Source organism: Peromyscus leucopus, chromosome 18 (genome assembly GCF_004664715.2).
Source record: "Peromyscus leucopus breed LL Stock chromosome 18, UCI_PerLeu_2.1, whole genome shotgun sequence".
Taxonomy (NCBI): domain Eukaryota; kingdom Metazoa; phylum Chordata; class Mammalia; order Rodentia; family Cricetidae; genus Peromyscus; species Peromyscus leucopus.
In genome coordinates this window covers 2,443,995-2,459,696 of record NC_051078.1, presented here as the reverse complement: position 1 = coordinate 2,459,696, position 15,702 = coordinate 2,443,995, and the positions used below count along the sequence as shown (strand labels likewise).

General features: G+C 44.5%; 1 protein-coding gene across 2 annotated transcripts in view; it reads right to left on the bottom strand.

The window, feature by feature from the left end:
- Positions 1–5,396: 5,396 nt before the first annotated feature.
- The window catches only part of LOC114686923 (17-beta-hydroxysteroid dehydrogenase type 6-like), a 31,045-nt gene continuing 20,739 nt past the window's right edge, over positions 5,397–15,702 (bottom strand). For both annotated transcript variants that reach the window (XM_028861599.2, XM_037196684.1), the window contains exons 4-6: positions 11,414–11,672; positions 8,133–8,296; positions 5,397–5,944 (exon numbers count right to left, since the gene is read on the bottom strand). In XM_028861599.2, the coding sequence (XP_028717432.1) occupies positions 5,730–5,944; positions 8,133–8,296; positions 11,414–11,672 (638 nt within the window). In that variant the 3' untranslated portion in view covers positions 5,397–5,729. The remainder of the gene's footprint in view (positions 5,945–8,132; positions 8,297–11,413; positions 11,673–15,702) is intronic.

Sequence of the window (15,702 nt, the reverse complement as noted above, 5' to 3'; positions counted from 1 at the left end):
GGCAAGTTGAAAGTCCCTTTTAATATATATATATATATATATATATATATATATATATATATATGTCATATATTAGACACAACTTTACATGTAGATAAGAAGTTGATCACTTAGAACTTTTTCGAACACAATTCATTAACTTCAGTCATTTGAACTCATTAGTAATAAACTCAGAGTCACCAATAACACACTGGTGTTGCATTAAGGACAGAAATCAATAAAGCACTTTCCCCCTGGTGTCATTTGGCCAAGAGCAACCCCAGATGTGAGTTCTCTCCTCCACTCTCCCTGTGTCTTCCTTCTGCTGCTTGAGTCTGAATCTGTGCCTGCCTGAAGGCTGTCCTGTGAATTTGTCTCTGTGCCCGTGCGTCACCTCTGACAAAAGGCCTCACTCTCTCTCTTACTGAGCAACACAGAAAGCGTCACACAGGAAAGGAAGGAGGGAAATTTTGCAGGAATCATTAGCAGTGTTTAACAAGGGATGAAACCTCTGGCTCTGACCCAGATAACGTGCTGGGAGCCATTTCCCAGCAGTGGCCATGGTGGTCGGGAGAATCTTGCAGCCTGACTGACTAGCAGCCAGAGTGTTTCTTTATTTATATAGAATTTAGTTAGCAGGAATACATTTATGATGTTTTAAAACATAGATATCATTCTTGTTTTTGGACATGTGTTTTACTTTTTTTGTTCATCTTAGTCATCATTAATAAACTATGACAGAACAGAGTTATCATTTTTAATCATTTCCATCAAGTTTTGATATCATTAATAAAGAGAGTTATCATTCTTACTCATAAACCCATAACCCAATTTTTGAGAATCTAGAGGCATATGACAGCCTGTGCTCAGGCTGGTTGTTTTGGTTGCTTTAGGGACATTAGACCAAAACAAAATCTTCAAGTCACCCTGGGTATTTTGCCATGTCTCAGGCAGTGTATTATTAACTCTTAGTGGTCAGAGTGCCCAGGAAAAATCTTTAGGCCAAAACTGTTGCAGTTATTATTCAAATTCTGCCATAATACAATCAATGTTTATATTATATCCTTATAGAATTTGTCTATATGTCTAATCCTGGCATTCTGTTGTTCCTTGGCCATATGACATTATAGTGGCTCTGCATGAGTTAACTTCTAAGAGAAGGAGGTCCTGACACCTCACACTTTTATCACCTTTTCACTCTGTGCTTTATCAATATGTTTCTATGTAGGGCAGGGTTGATTTATAAGGAATGCCACGTAACTGTCTGAGTGTACAGTGGGAAGAGGCTTGTAATCTGAGCTGTGGCCAACTCCTCTAGCCCACCGAATCTTGTTGATCTTTTAAATTTACTTTGTTTTGAATATCTTGTTCCAGTGTAAGTACAGGGACAGATGTTTCAGGAATGTCTCATAGCCTCATGAAGAGACCTCTGGCTTCTTTTTTATGTGTCACAACCTCCAAGGCATAAGGAAGACCTTCAAGTAGATAAGGATATTTCCCTCCAAGTGGGGTGGGGTAGTATGTTCAGGACTTTCCTGGGTAAGCTTAGAAGCAGCATTCCTGGGAGAAGGCATAAATGATTTATAAGGATTTTTTTTTTATCAATCCAACATCCCCAAATTGTACAAATATTAAAAATGCCCCAAGTATGTAACAGGTGGAGATGAAAACCAAAGGTGGCATGGCAGCCATCATGTGGCTCAGCTCTGCTGGATCCTTGTCAAGCAGCTGTGCTGACTTTATGACTTCTACCATTCCATTCAGATATGTCTGTGCCATTAACGAACCAGTGCTAACATCAGCAACACCCATGTAGGGTGTACACTCATTTTAAAAGTACGTTTTCAATCTATGTTTGTTGTTTTCAGCAAATGATTATCCTAACACATGTACAAACATACATGCATTACTACATAGTAAGACCCTGCCCCCCCAAAAGACAGCAAAGTCTTAGTGCCACGGAATGCCGCCCTGCAAGTCATTGATTGGGGCGGCTGCAGAGGCCCTCAAAACAACACAGGCCGTTGCCGTTGCTCTTGGCTACCTACCATAACTAGAGGCCACCGTGGCTCAGGGGACATTGCGGAAGAGGAGGCAGAAAGAACATAAGAGCTGGGAATGAGAGCTGTAAAGTGTTATTTTCTGGACATGGCACAACTGTTGCATTTATTAACTCTCAGCGGCTGTGGTTCCCTGCACAAGATCAAGCTGTCAATATTCCAGCCTGCATGGGGGCGGGGCTCATGAGGCCACACCTCTAGCTGAGGCGCATGCATGGGGGCGGAGCTCATGAGGCCCCGCCCCTAGCTGAGGAGCTATTGGCAACTGACTGTGGCTGGAAGAGGAAAAGTAATTTTTTTTAACAAATCTTTTTTTTAATTTATTTTAATTTTTTATATGCATTGGTGTTTGACCTGTATGTCTTTGTGTGGGAGTCTGATCCATTGGAACTTGAATTACAGACAGTTGTGAGCTGCCATGTGGATGCTGGGAATTGAACCTGGGTCCTCTGGAAGAGCAGCCAGGGGTCTTAACCGCTGAGCCATCTCTCCAGCAAGGGAAAGTAATTTTTAATTAGGGATGTGGCCACTAGTAGGTTGTTCATGCTCCGGCAGACGACGTAACACCCTTGCACACACAGGCAGCCCTAATTAGACCCAGGGGCTTATGAAAAAAAAGGAGACATTAAGTTGGGGGAAAAAATAAATAAAAGTGCTCTATTTTAACCAGGCAGTGATGGCCCATGCCTTTAATCCCAGCACTCAGGAGGCAGAGGCAGGCGGATCTCAGTGAGTTTGAGGCCAGCCTGGTCTACAGAGTGAGATCCAGGACAGCCAGGACTACACAGAGAAACTGTGTCTCAAAAAATAAACAAACAACAACAAAAATATGCTATTTTATATATGTGTGTGTGTACACATACATACACATGTCAATATATATACACATATATATTTATAAATACATATATTATATGGTGCCAGTGAGATGGCTTGTCAGGTAAGGACATTAGCTACCAAGCCTGACAATCTTAGTTCAATTTCTGGCATCCACATAGTGGAAGGAGACCAACTTCTACAAGGTGTCCTCTCACCAACACATGCAAGCCATGACACATGCCCCACACACACATACACAATAACTACATAACTATAATATATACAGTATGTGGCTTATTATATTCAACAAATACTATTTACACTAATCGAGGTACTAGGAACACACCAAGGTAGTTCTTGTAGTATAATATTGCAGAAACTAACCTTTCTGTAAAGTGTGTGTGCACATGTGCACACTTGCGTGTGTGTGTGTGTGTGTGTGTGTGTGTGTGTGCTGAGCAATGAAAATATAGATTTATTAAGAGTTACCAAGGAAAGTGAGAAATAACTCCCAAGATTTGGAAGAGCTCTAAGAGAGGAATAGCTTTTATGTTTTTTTTTTTTTTTTTTTTTTTTTTTTTTTTTTTTTTTTTTTTTTTTTTTTTTTTTTTTTGGTTTTTTTCGAGACAGGGTTTCTCTGTGTAGCTTTGCGCCTTTCCTGGAACTCACTTGGTAGCCCAGGCTGGCCTCGAACTCACAGAGATCCGCCTGCCTCTGCCTCCCGAGTGCTGGGATTAAAGGCGTGCGCCACCACCGCCCGGCAGCTTTTATGTTTTATTTTATTACTATTTGAAGGTTGACCAGATGGCTCAGTAACTAACAGCACTTGCCATAAAAGCCTGATGGCTTGGGTTTGAGCATCAGAATGAATGCTGGAAAGAGAGAACCCACTTCTAAAAATTACCCTCTGATGACCTGGACACAAGTACTGTGGCATGCATCTGTACATGAGCACACACACACACACACACACACACACACACACACATTCATAATAAACTAAAACCGGGCGATGGCAGCACACGCCCTTAATCCCAGGATTCAGGAGACAGAAACAGGAGGATCTCTGTGAGTTGGAGGCCAGCCTGGTCTACAGAGTGAGTACCAGGGCTGTTATGCAGAGAAACCCTGTCTCAGGAAAAAAAAAAAAAAAAAAAAAACCAATAAACCTAAAATACTACTAATAATGAGGAACTAAAAATAGGAAACATTTGAGTCAAACACTATGTAATGTTTAGCTGGCCCCCACCCTTATGTACTTAGCACATAGCTTAGGAAATACATCACTTCACTTCCATCTCCAGTGACATCTCTCCTCCATCCCTAAAGGACTGTCCTGAAGGTTTGAAGTGTTTGCTTTTCACAATCGCTCTGCTGGACGTGGCTTCTGTGCGCGACAGGCGGCCGACATCCAAGGTTGCGGTTCTCTGAAAGAAAGAACTTGCCCTCCCACCATTTCCCCACTTCTCATAAAGCTTCCTCAGCGGCATCGAGCTTCCACCCAGAGCTCTTCCCTCGGTCTGGACATCTTGTCCAGTCTTGCCTTCTGTCTCTGAGTTAATGGGGCGTAATAAGCACAAGCAAACTGCAGGCTAGGTCTCCATGTTCGGGAAAGTGAGTCTCCCCCACTTACTCGTCAAAATTCTCTTGGCTTCTCCTGCCTTTTTGCTCTTGCATTAAATTTTAAAGTCAAATTCTCAATTTGAAAATAAAATGCTGCTGGACTTTTGTTTGGACTGTAGTCACACTGAATTTATAAATTATTTGGGGGGAAAATGATGCTATGCGTTGCTTTGTGACCCTGAGACCCCTATTCGTGAGTATTCTGTATGTTTACACTGATTTATTCTTTCTCCAAGCTCTTTCTAAAAAACCTCATGGTATTTATTTTAGGGGAGATTTTGCTCATCATCAGAGTCAGAACTAAGCACTTTCTATTTTTGTGAGTCTGTATCAGTTTTAAAGTCCTTAGGCTGGACGAGGTCTAAGGTTCACTCCAGAATGGTCTAGGTTGGACTTCAGAGCCATGACAACATTTGATAAAAAAGTTAAATCAGGAACTGGAGAAATGGCTCAAAAAAAAAAAAAAGTGAGCTCCAGGACAGCCAGCCAGGGCTGTTACACACAGAAACCCTGTCTTGAAAAAACAAAATCAAGGGGCTGGAGAGATGGCTCAGAGGTTAAGAGTACAGGCTGTTCTTCCAGACGTCCTGAGTTCAGTTCCCAGCACCCACATGGTGGCTCACAACCATCTGTAATGAGATCTGGTGCCCTCTTCTGGCCTGCTGTATACATAATAAATAAATAAATCTTTAAAAAAAAAAAAACAAGACAAATAAACAAGCAAAAAGAGTCTCAGTTGTTAAAAGCAGGCGATGCTCTTGCTAAGGACCCAGGTTCGGTTCCCAGCCCCCACGTTGGGGGGGGGGCTCACAACCGTCTATATTCCGTCACCTTTGACCTCCTGGGACACCTGCACTCTCACACACATGCCCACACACAGACATACGTAGGTACATAAGGAAAAACAGGTTAAAATGTTCTTACACGGCTCTGTTTAATTGGATGAGAAAGGATGGCGCACTATGGTGATATTCTCAAGAAAATGATTAAAATAGTAGTAAATCTGGTGTATTTGTAATGTGAACATCTTGACTAAGAGTGAGACAGGCAGATCTCTAGGAGTTCCAGGCCAGCCAGGGTTGTAGAGTGAGACCCGTTGTCTGTGGGGGTGGAGAGGAAAAGAAAAGAAATGGCCGGGTAAACGGTTCAGGCAAGAAAGCTTGTTAGCATGGATAGCTTGGGTCCGAACTAACGATCACAGAGACACAAATGATTTCTTCACTCCAAGAGCCACCGACCCGGGAACCTTCAGACGGCTTGAGCTGGCTTGCACCTAGCTCTGAATATGTAGTCTTTCATTGGCGTAGGCAAGTAAGCGAGAGGGATGAAGATAAACTGGGCGTCCCAGCCCGCGGGGTATCGGGTGCGCGGGTGCCTGGAGGTCAGCGCGTGCTCCATGCAGTCGGTGACCGGGCTCAGGTCAGCGCTGCACATCTTGAAGTTTCGTTTGGCGTTGCTGCAAACTGAAGGAACACAGAGGAAGGAGGTCAGCAGTCTCTCCTCTGGATCATTTGAAAGGTGCGTGTGGTCACAGAAGGCTAACTAGGGTTAACCTACGTGAGGACCAGGATTCCAGATCAGACCTGTGCGTCCTGATATGGTAGTCACTAGCCACACGCATGAAGACCAAACCTTTGCTTTTATTTAATGCTAGGAATTGGGTTTATTTGTTTGTTTGTTTGTTTGTTTGTTTGTTTGTGAGTCAGGGTCTCTCTGTGTAGCCCTGGCTAACCTGGAACTCGCTCTGTAGACCAGGCTGGCCTCAAACCCACAGAGATCCGCCTGCCTCTGTCTCCCATGTGCTGGGATTAAAGGTGTGCGTCCACACATCCAGCCTTAGTAAATTTCATTTTATTTATTTTAGAGACAGGGTTTCTCTGTGTAGCTCTGGCTGTCCTGGAGCTCACTCTGTAGCCCAGGCTGGTCTCCAACTCACAGAAATGTGCCTGCCTCTGCCACCCAGGTGCTGGGATTAAAGTATGCACCACCACTGCCCAGCAGTAAATTTTATTTTTAAAACTCAACTCCACGATTTTCTTTTCAACTGAAATTTTTATTATTCATTTATTTATTGTGTGTACATTTATATATGTCTGTACATGATACGTCCCATGTGTGGGGGTTGGGGGCAGCCTTGGGGGGTTGGTTCCGTCCTACACCTTTATATGGGTTCTGAAGATTGAAGACAGGTCATCGGGCTTACGCAGCCAACACTGTTACCAGCTAAGCTATATTGCTGGCCCTCACCTATAAATTTGTGCATTTTAGCTGAGTTATAACTTACATATCATAAAATCCAGCCAGTTAAAATGTACAAACCATGGGTTTTTAGTATGTTTAGAGTTGTACAACCATCACCACATTTGAACTTTAGAACATTTTCTAGATTCTTAAAATAAACCCTGCAGGATGGGCATGCGGCTCAGTGGCAGAGTTCTTGGCTAGAACATGCGTGGCCCTGGGATTGATCACCACATGACATTGCACACACATATACACACATACGTATATACACCCACATACATACACACACACAAACACACACACATATACACACATACGTATATACACCCACATACATACACACACAAACACACACACACATATACACACATACGTGTATATACACCCACATACATACACACACATATATGAACACACACTTAAAACATAAACCACAATACATAGACATACACTTATACACAAACACACACACACACACACACACACACACACACACACACACACACGTAACCCTGAAGCCATTCTTCTCTCTCCAATCTATCCAAACCAAGGCAACATCTAATCTGTCTGTCTCTATGGATTTGCCTGGGCATTTTATATAAATAGAATCATGCATTGTATTCATCGCTGTGTGTTGTGTGTATTGTCGTAGCATGTGGTGCATGCCAGAGAGTGCTCTTAGAAGTCACCTGTGTTTTCTTTTTCTTATACAAGCACACACACCACCTCTATGCTCTCTACCAAAAGAAAGACTCTGGGGCTAGGGACACTGCAGGTAAAGTGCTTTGCTGTGGAAGAACCCTCTTTTACACTGTAAAGAGTTGTCACTCAAATTGGTTTAGTAAAACGCTGATTGGCCAGACAGGAAGTATAGGTGGGGCAACCAAACATAGGATGATGGGAAGGAGAAGGGTGGAGTCAGGCAGAATGCCAGCCAGATGCTGAGCAAGCAGGACTTGTAGAAAATGAGGTAACAAGCCACCAGCCATGTGGCAAAGCATAAATATTAAATGGGTTAATTTAAATGTAAGAGTTAGCTAGTAACAAGCCTGAGCTATCGGCCAAGCATTTGTAATTCATATTCAGCCTCTGTGTCTGTTATTTGGGTATTCGGGACTGGGCAGTTGGGACAGGAAATGTCTATCTACAAAGCTTGCCATACAAACCCCCAGAACTCACATAAAAAGCCAGGCCATGTCTGTAATCCCAGCATGGTAGGATGGAAATATAGGTCCTGGGACTTCCTAGACTGCCAGTCACAAGTTCATTCAGAGACCTTGTCTCAAAAACTAAGGTGGGGGAGTGAGAGATGACACCCAAAGTCCACCTCTGCTCTCCACATGTGCAAACACAGGCAACCCACACACACATACACACGCAGACCTACATACACACAGAGTAACTTACAATTGTCAAAAAACTGCTGTCCATAGGCTTCCTTGACGTGCTCGGGGGCTGCTTCCCAGACTTTCCTGCTTCTCTCAATGATTAAGTCTGCATCGGTCATTCTAGTTCTGAAGCTCCCAGGTTCAATTATGCTGACTTTCACCCCAAAATCTTGAATCTCACACCTGAAATAAAAGTACTTAAATTACCTCCTTTGATGAAAATAATCACTATTTTCAGTTCTATCTATCTATCTATCTATCTATCTATCTATCTATCTATCTATCTATCTGTGTGTGTGTGTGTGTGTGTGTGTGTGTGTGTGTGTGTGTGTGTTAGTTTGAATGTAATTGACTCTCATAACCCCATAATCTCATAGGGAGTGGCTCTATTAGCAGGTGTGGTCTTGTTGGAGGAGGATGGATGAATGGATGGACAGATGGACGGGCGGGCGGATGGATGGATGGATGGATGGATGGATGGATGGATGGATGGATGACACACGCCTTTAATCCAGATCTTGAGGCTGGAGGGCACACCTTTAATCTGGGCCACACCTTCTGTTGAAAGTGTGTCCCTGTGGGGACAGGCTGTGAGGTCTTTTTCTTTACTCAGTATGACAGTCGACTTCCTGTTGCCTCTGAGTCAAGATGTTGGACTCTCAGCTCCAGCACCACATCTGTCTGCACGCCGCCATGCTCCCCCATCATTGCTCATAAATGGACTGAAACTCTGAAACTGTAAGTGAGCCAGTCTCAATTAACTGTTTTCTTTGTAAGAGTTGCTGTGGTCATGGTGTCTCTTCACAGCAATGGAAACCCAAACTAAGTCTCTCTCCTCTCCCTCTCCTTCTCCCTGTCTCTCTCTCTCTCTCTCTCTCTCTCTCTCTCTCTCTCTCTCTCTCTCTCTCACACACACACACACACACACACACACACACACACACACACACACACCTATAATAATAGCTTTACTGCAGATTTTAAAGGACAGAGAGCCAAGTGTAGTGGCACACACCTTTATCCCAGCACTTAGGAGGCAGAGGCAGGTGGATCTCTGTGATTTGAGGCCAGTCTGGTCTACAGAGTGAGTTCCAGGCCAGCCATGGCTACATAGTGAGACCCTGTCTCAAAAGCATAAAATAAAGGACAGAGAAATAGGAAAAATAATAATTTAAACATTCAATAATTGGAACATGATTATACCAACCCCTATAACCATTAATCTGATCATCCGAACTGTTCTTTTGCTTTATTTGAATTTTATTTTACTCTGTGTGTGTTAACCACATCATACCTGTTGGAGGTCAGAGTCCAACTGGCAGGTGTGTGTGTGTGTGTGTGTGTGTTTACACACCGTACCTGTAGGAGGTCAGAGTCCGACTGGGAGGAGTCAGTCCTCTCCCCCTGCACGCAGGTATTCAGGATGACCTCAGCCTGTCAGGCTCAGCAGCACATGCCTTTGCTCACTGAGCCACCCCACCGACCCCTACGCGGCTCTTTTAACAAGAGCTCAGGCTGCTCTTCCAGAGGACAAAGGTTTGTTTACCAGCACCCAGATGGCGCCTTACAACCGGCCATAACTCAAGACCCAGGGCATCTGACACAGTCTTCTGACCTCTACAAGCACCAGAGATGGACGTGGTACACACATCTGCATTCAGAGAACTTGTACACAGAAGATGGACACTGTGCAGACACCCACATGCAGATGTGCACTCATACACGTAAAATAAAAGCGTTAAGTACCCAGGAGGGGAACGGAAGACCAGTAATGAAGAAAACAGCATTGATTGTGATGGTGCTGTGCTAGGTGTTTGGTTTTTGTTTTTGTTTTTGTTTTTGTTTTGTTTTTTCGAGACAGGGTTTCTCTGTGTAGCTTTGCACCTTTCCTGGATCTCACTCTGTAGACCAGGCTGGCCTCGAACTCACAGAGACCCGCCTGCCTCTGCCTCCCGAGTGCTGGGGTTAAAGGCGTGCGCCACCGCCGCCCGGCCGCTAGGTGTTTTATATGCATGAACTGAGCATGTTAATACTGAGTTCCTCACCTCAAAAATTTCACAGTGAGTAAAGAGCCCACATCCAGAGAAGGAAGATGGTGAGCAGCCTAGAAGACGCGAGCGACGGACTCTCCACTGGAGCCTCGGACAGAATGAGGCTCTGTCAACAACCTCACCAGATTTTTGACTCTGAAGAACTCTGAGGGGATAACTGTTGTTTTAAAACACCACAAACTTTAAATTCCTTGTGATAATGTATTACAGGAGCCATGGGAAGCGAATGATTACTACAAGATCATATTCAAGCCTCTTTTCCCAAGATCAAGCCCTGCTAAAGGGAGTTTGTACAAAAATATGTTGTACCAGGTAGTGGACTGCTACACATGTTCCTACGTCCACAGCTGATTGGACCACAGTACTTGCTTGACTGGAGGACAGCTGGTCTTAGGTCTAGACAGTGGCTCTGTCTATTATTACATATGACATAGGCAAATATTTAACCTCCTCTCTACAGTTCCCGAAGACACAGACTGTCTTCCAGGAAGAAAAGCAAAAGCCATCCTCCCTGCAGAAGGGGAATCTTGGAAGGGATGAATCTTGAGAACTAACTGTGATGTAGCGGCAGAAGATAAGGACTTTGGGCTAGAACACCATTCTGCCAAACCTTGACTGACAGCTGGATTTTGGAAAAAAACTTAAGTTTGGGTCTCAGTTTCCATGAATTAGTAATAATACCCACATATGGGATTTTTGATCCAGACCAGTGTGGTAATGCATGCTTTTAATCCTAGCACTTGGGAGGCAAGGCACACAGATCTCTTTGAGTTAGAGGGCCTGCCAGGGGCACATAGTGAGACCCTGTCTGAAAAAAAGATTGATTGATTGGTTGATTGGTTTTTAGATAGCTGATAGCACACACCTGTAACCCCAGCCCTGGGAAAGTTGGAGTAGGATGCTCAGGAGTTCAAGGCCAGCCTCAGCTACCTGAGAAAAGCAAGGCAGAGGTCAGCCTGGGCTACCTACGACGACCCTGTTTCAAAACAACCAACAAAGGATTTTAGGTGGCTCATGTCCGTAATCTCAGCATGCAGGAAGCCGAGGCAGGAGGAGGGCCTAAGCTTGAGGCCAACAAGACCTAGAGAGAGATCCAGGCCAGACTGAGCTACAGAGTGAGGTCCTGTGTCAATCAGTACCACAGATACGGGGAGTGACCAAACAGACAGCCCTCGAAAGCTCAAAGCACAATGTCCGCGGCAGTGACGGATTTGGGACTTTTGATTTTTATCCTAATGGAGTCAGTTACCTCAGTACATCTGAAAACGCTTCGACTCCATACTTGGAGCAACTGTAGAATCCTGCACAAAAAGCAATCCTTCCCAAAGCACTGGAGACATTGACGATCCTGCCCCGAGCCTTCTTCACCAGGGGAAGCATGTTCAAAGTCACCTGGATCAAACCAAACAGGTTCACTTGAAAGACATCCATGTAGTCCTCGGGTTTCAGCCACTCCATGTAAGCAAATGGTGGGAAAACGCCTGCGTTATTAACCAAACCCCAGAGTCCTGAAACAACAGAACATAAATCAAGACTTGAATTTCTGATGAAAATAACAGTGACATGTTGGCCAGTTTTTCTGCTAATAAACAACTAAAAATGCTAGAGAAAAACAAATAAAGTTGAAAGCCCAGCGGTGGTGGCGCACGCTTTTAATCCCAGCACTCTGGAGGCAGAGCCAGGCAGTTCTCTGTGAGCCTGGGCTACAGAGTGAGTTCCAGGAAAGGTGCAAAGCTACACAGAGAAACCCTGTCTCAGATAGATAGATAATAGATAAATAGATAGATAGATAGATAGATAGATAGATAGATAGATAGATAGATAGATGATAGATAAAATTGAGATGATCTCCTTCCATAGCCTAGGCTGACCTATAACTAACGATCCTCCTCCTTCCACCTCCCAAGTGCTGGGACTACAGCTGTAAACTACCATGTCTGGACATACGTGTCTTACATATATCAGTAGGCAGGGGCTTTTGGCTTGGGGGTTTTGTGCTGCCTGGTTATATGTCAACATGATACAAGCTAGGGTTGTGTGAAAGGAAGGGGCCTCAGTTGAGAAAATGTCTTCACAGGCTGCAGCCCTGGAGCATTTTCTTAATTAGAGATTGTTGGGGGAGGGCCCAGCCATCCATCATGGTGGGTGGTGCCATTCCTAAACTGGTGGTCCTGGGTTCTATCAGAAAGCAGGCTGAGCAAGTCATAAGGAACACACCAGTAAGCAGCTCCCTCCATGGCCTCTGCATCAGCTTGTGCCTCCAGGATCCTGCTCTGTTTGAGTCCCTGCCCTGTCTCCCTTCGATGCTGGACAGTGATGTGGAAGTGTAGGTCAAATAAACCCTTTCCTCCCCACGCTGCTTTGGTCCGAGTGTCGCACAGCAATAGTCACCCTAAGACAGGCTTATTTTTGTTGTTGTTTTGTTTTGTTTCTGGTGTGTGTGTGTGTGTGTGTGTGTGTGTGTGTGTGTGTTTGAGACAGGTTCTTTCTATGTGGCCCTGGCTATCCTGAAACTCACTATGTAGACTCACTTCTCCACCTGCCTCTGCCTCCCAAATGCTGGGATTAAAGGTGTGCACCACCACTCGATCCTATCAATAAAAAATTATTAAAAGTCAGGCCAGGGCTGGAGAGGTGGCTCAGAGGTTAAGAGCACTGGCCGTTCTTCCAGAGGTCCTGAGTTCAATCCCCAGCAACCACATGGTGGCCCACAACCATCTGTAATGAGATCTGGCGCCCTCTTCTGGTTTGTAGACAGAACACTGTATGTGTAATAAATAAATCTTAAAAAAAAAAAAAAAGTCAGACCAAATGCTAAGGAATGCAATAATCTAGAGAAAATAAAAATAGAACGAGGATTACTGTGAACTTTAACTTTAGTAATTCTAGAGGTGGCAGGTTTCCACAATACTTTCTGGACTTTAAATCCTAAGAAATGTCTTCAGTCAGAAGAAAGTCGTTTTAGATGGAAGAGTCTCAAGAAAGAATGATGGAACTGGCCATAGACACAGACGCGCACGCCTGTTATCCGAGCACTCGGGAGGCAGAGGCAGGAGAATTGCTGTTAGTTCAAGGCCAGCCGGTCTACATAGGAGTTCCCAGCCAGTCAAGGCTACAAAGTGAGACTGTTTCAATAATAATAATAATAATAGTAATAATAATAACAACACAAGAAAAATCTTGGACTGATGAGATGGTTCAGCAAGGTTGCCAGGCAAGGCTTGATGACCTGAGTTTGATCCCTGGAACCCAGGTAAAGAGGGAAGGAGAGAATAAACTCCATGAAGTAGTTCTCTGATCCGCACATGCACACCACGGCACATACATGCCCCATACAATAATAACAAATCATGTATTTTAAAGGAAAAATTGTATTTGATAAGCTAGATTAACAAACTTTCTGGAAGAACTGAAGTGAAAACCATGTGTATTGTAAAGTTTGGTAGTGGAGAATGCGGAACAAAAACTTTGGTCAGGGAAGTCAAGTGTGGTTGCTTATAGTCACAGCATGGGTTTCAAAGAAGAAATGGAATCTAAAAATCTCCTGAACGTAAAGAATTGTTTCTTGGGGCTGGAGAGATGGCTCAGGAGTTAAGATCACTGACTGCTCTTCCAGAGGACCTGGGTTCAATTCCCAGCACCCACAGATGCTTACAACTCTCTTACTCTAGTCTCAGGGTATCCAATACCTCCTTCTAGCTTCCATGGGCACCGGGCACACAAGGGGTACACAGACATTCATGGAGGCAAAAACCCATAACACATAAAATAAAGTCTTTAGAAAAAAATTTTAGAGTTTGTCTATAAATGCATGGAGTTCATTTTTCCATGTGACATTTCTGTGTAACGTGCTGACGTTTCCAAGGAAATGAAACACGACAAAAGGTCATGGCACCGTGATTTAGGGTGAGTAGGCCAGATGGATCTAGAAATTCTCACTTGACAGCAAGTCTCCGTTGATGAAAACACTCTTGAGTCATAGGACATGGGGAGATCAAGCTGGTCCTGACCTAGAAGACTCCTCTCTACTGGCTCTTTTTCATGGTCGTAAAGTGAGGTGCTATAAGAGGAAAAGAGTCATCCGTCTTACCCAGCCATGAATGCCGTGAACCGTAACAGTGACCGGCCCGGCACGACACGCTCACTAGTACAATACTGCCACAGCATTGCGGGAGTAGCCAACGCTTTCTTCTTGGGCTTAAAGCCCACACCACGAGAGGAACAACCCCTTACCTGGCACCATTATCAGGGCCCTAGGGGAGAACCTCCTACTATTATCCTGCTGAATAGGCATACTGCTAAGTCCTAAGTTATCATTATACCCTTAGATTAATGCCTCTCTCAGCCCTCATCAGAGGAGCTTTCCTTTGTCGTGGATGGTGATTAGCACAGAGACCCAATAACTGATCAAAGTGCAGACTTAAACGCGCCAGACGTAAGTGAGACATCTGTGTCGTACTCCCATGCCCAAGGTTCAGGGATCAGAGGAGAGGGGCAAGAAGGGTGTCAGGACCAGCGGCGGTGGATGATGACGCAGAAACAGCATAATTCAGGACACGAAGGGAAAGCTGCCCGTAGGAATGTGCAGCTGCTGTGACAACACACTCAAGGTCTGCGCAAGTTCAACCAGACCACATTCCTACGCAGAGAGAAGAGGCGGCACCAAGACCTACCCACAGCAGAGGAGTCATCGGCAAGCGGTAGCTGCTGGGAGGGCAGCCCCTGGTAAATGAGCCACACTCTAGTGGAAGGCTGCACGTCCAAAAATATATGGACGGTGGAAGGAGAAGAAGACACACAGTTGGGTTGGTAGGAAAGAGTTGGGAGAGGCACAAATATGATCAAAACATACTATGAAACCCTAAAAAAAAACTAATAACTTTTTAATAAATAGCTTCTTAAAGGCAGAGATTGCGACAGCATGCACAAAAACCTCCACAAGCTCAAGCTGGACAAAGTCCCTGCACAACGGGAGGCGTGGGCCCGAAGTCCTACCACTAACTAGGAAACTATTAACAATGCTCTATGAGGGGAGCCGGGCGGTGGTGGCGCACGCCTTTAATCCCATCACTGGGAGGCAGAGGCAGGCGGATCTCTGTGAGTTCGAGGCCAGCCCGGGCTACCAAGTGAGCTCCAGGAAAGGCGCAAAGCTACACAGAGAAACCCTGTCTCTAAAAAAAAAAAAAAAAAAAAAAAAAAAAAAAAAAAAAAAAAAAAAAAAACAATGCTCTATGAGGGAAAACCAGTTTTCTCCAGGGGAATGACACTAGATATTTCAACACATTCTAGGGCAGGGCCCACATTCAGGAGTAGTCAGGCAGTACAGATCAGACTCCTTGTAGTGGGTTTTCTTTTTGTTTGTTTGCTTGCTTTGTTTTTTTCCCCCATAGAGACAGGGTTTCTCTATGTAACAGTCCTGGCTGTCCTGGAACCCACTTTGTAGACCAGGCTGGCCTTGAACTCACAGAGATCCACCTCTACCTCCTGAGTGCTGGGATTAAAGGCGTGCGCCACCATGCCCGGCTTTTTGTTTTTATT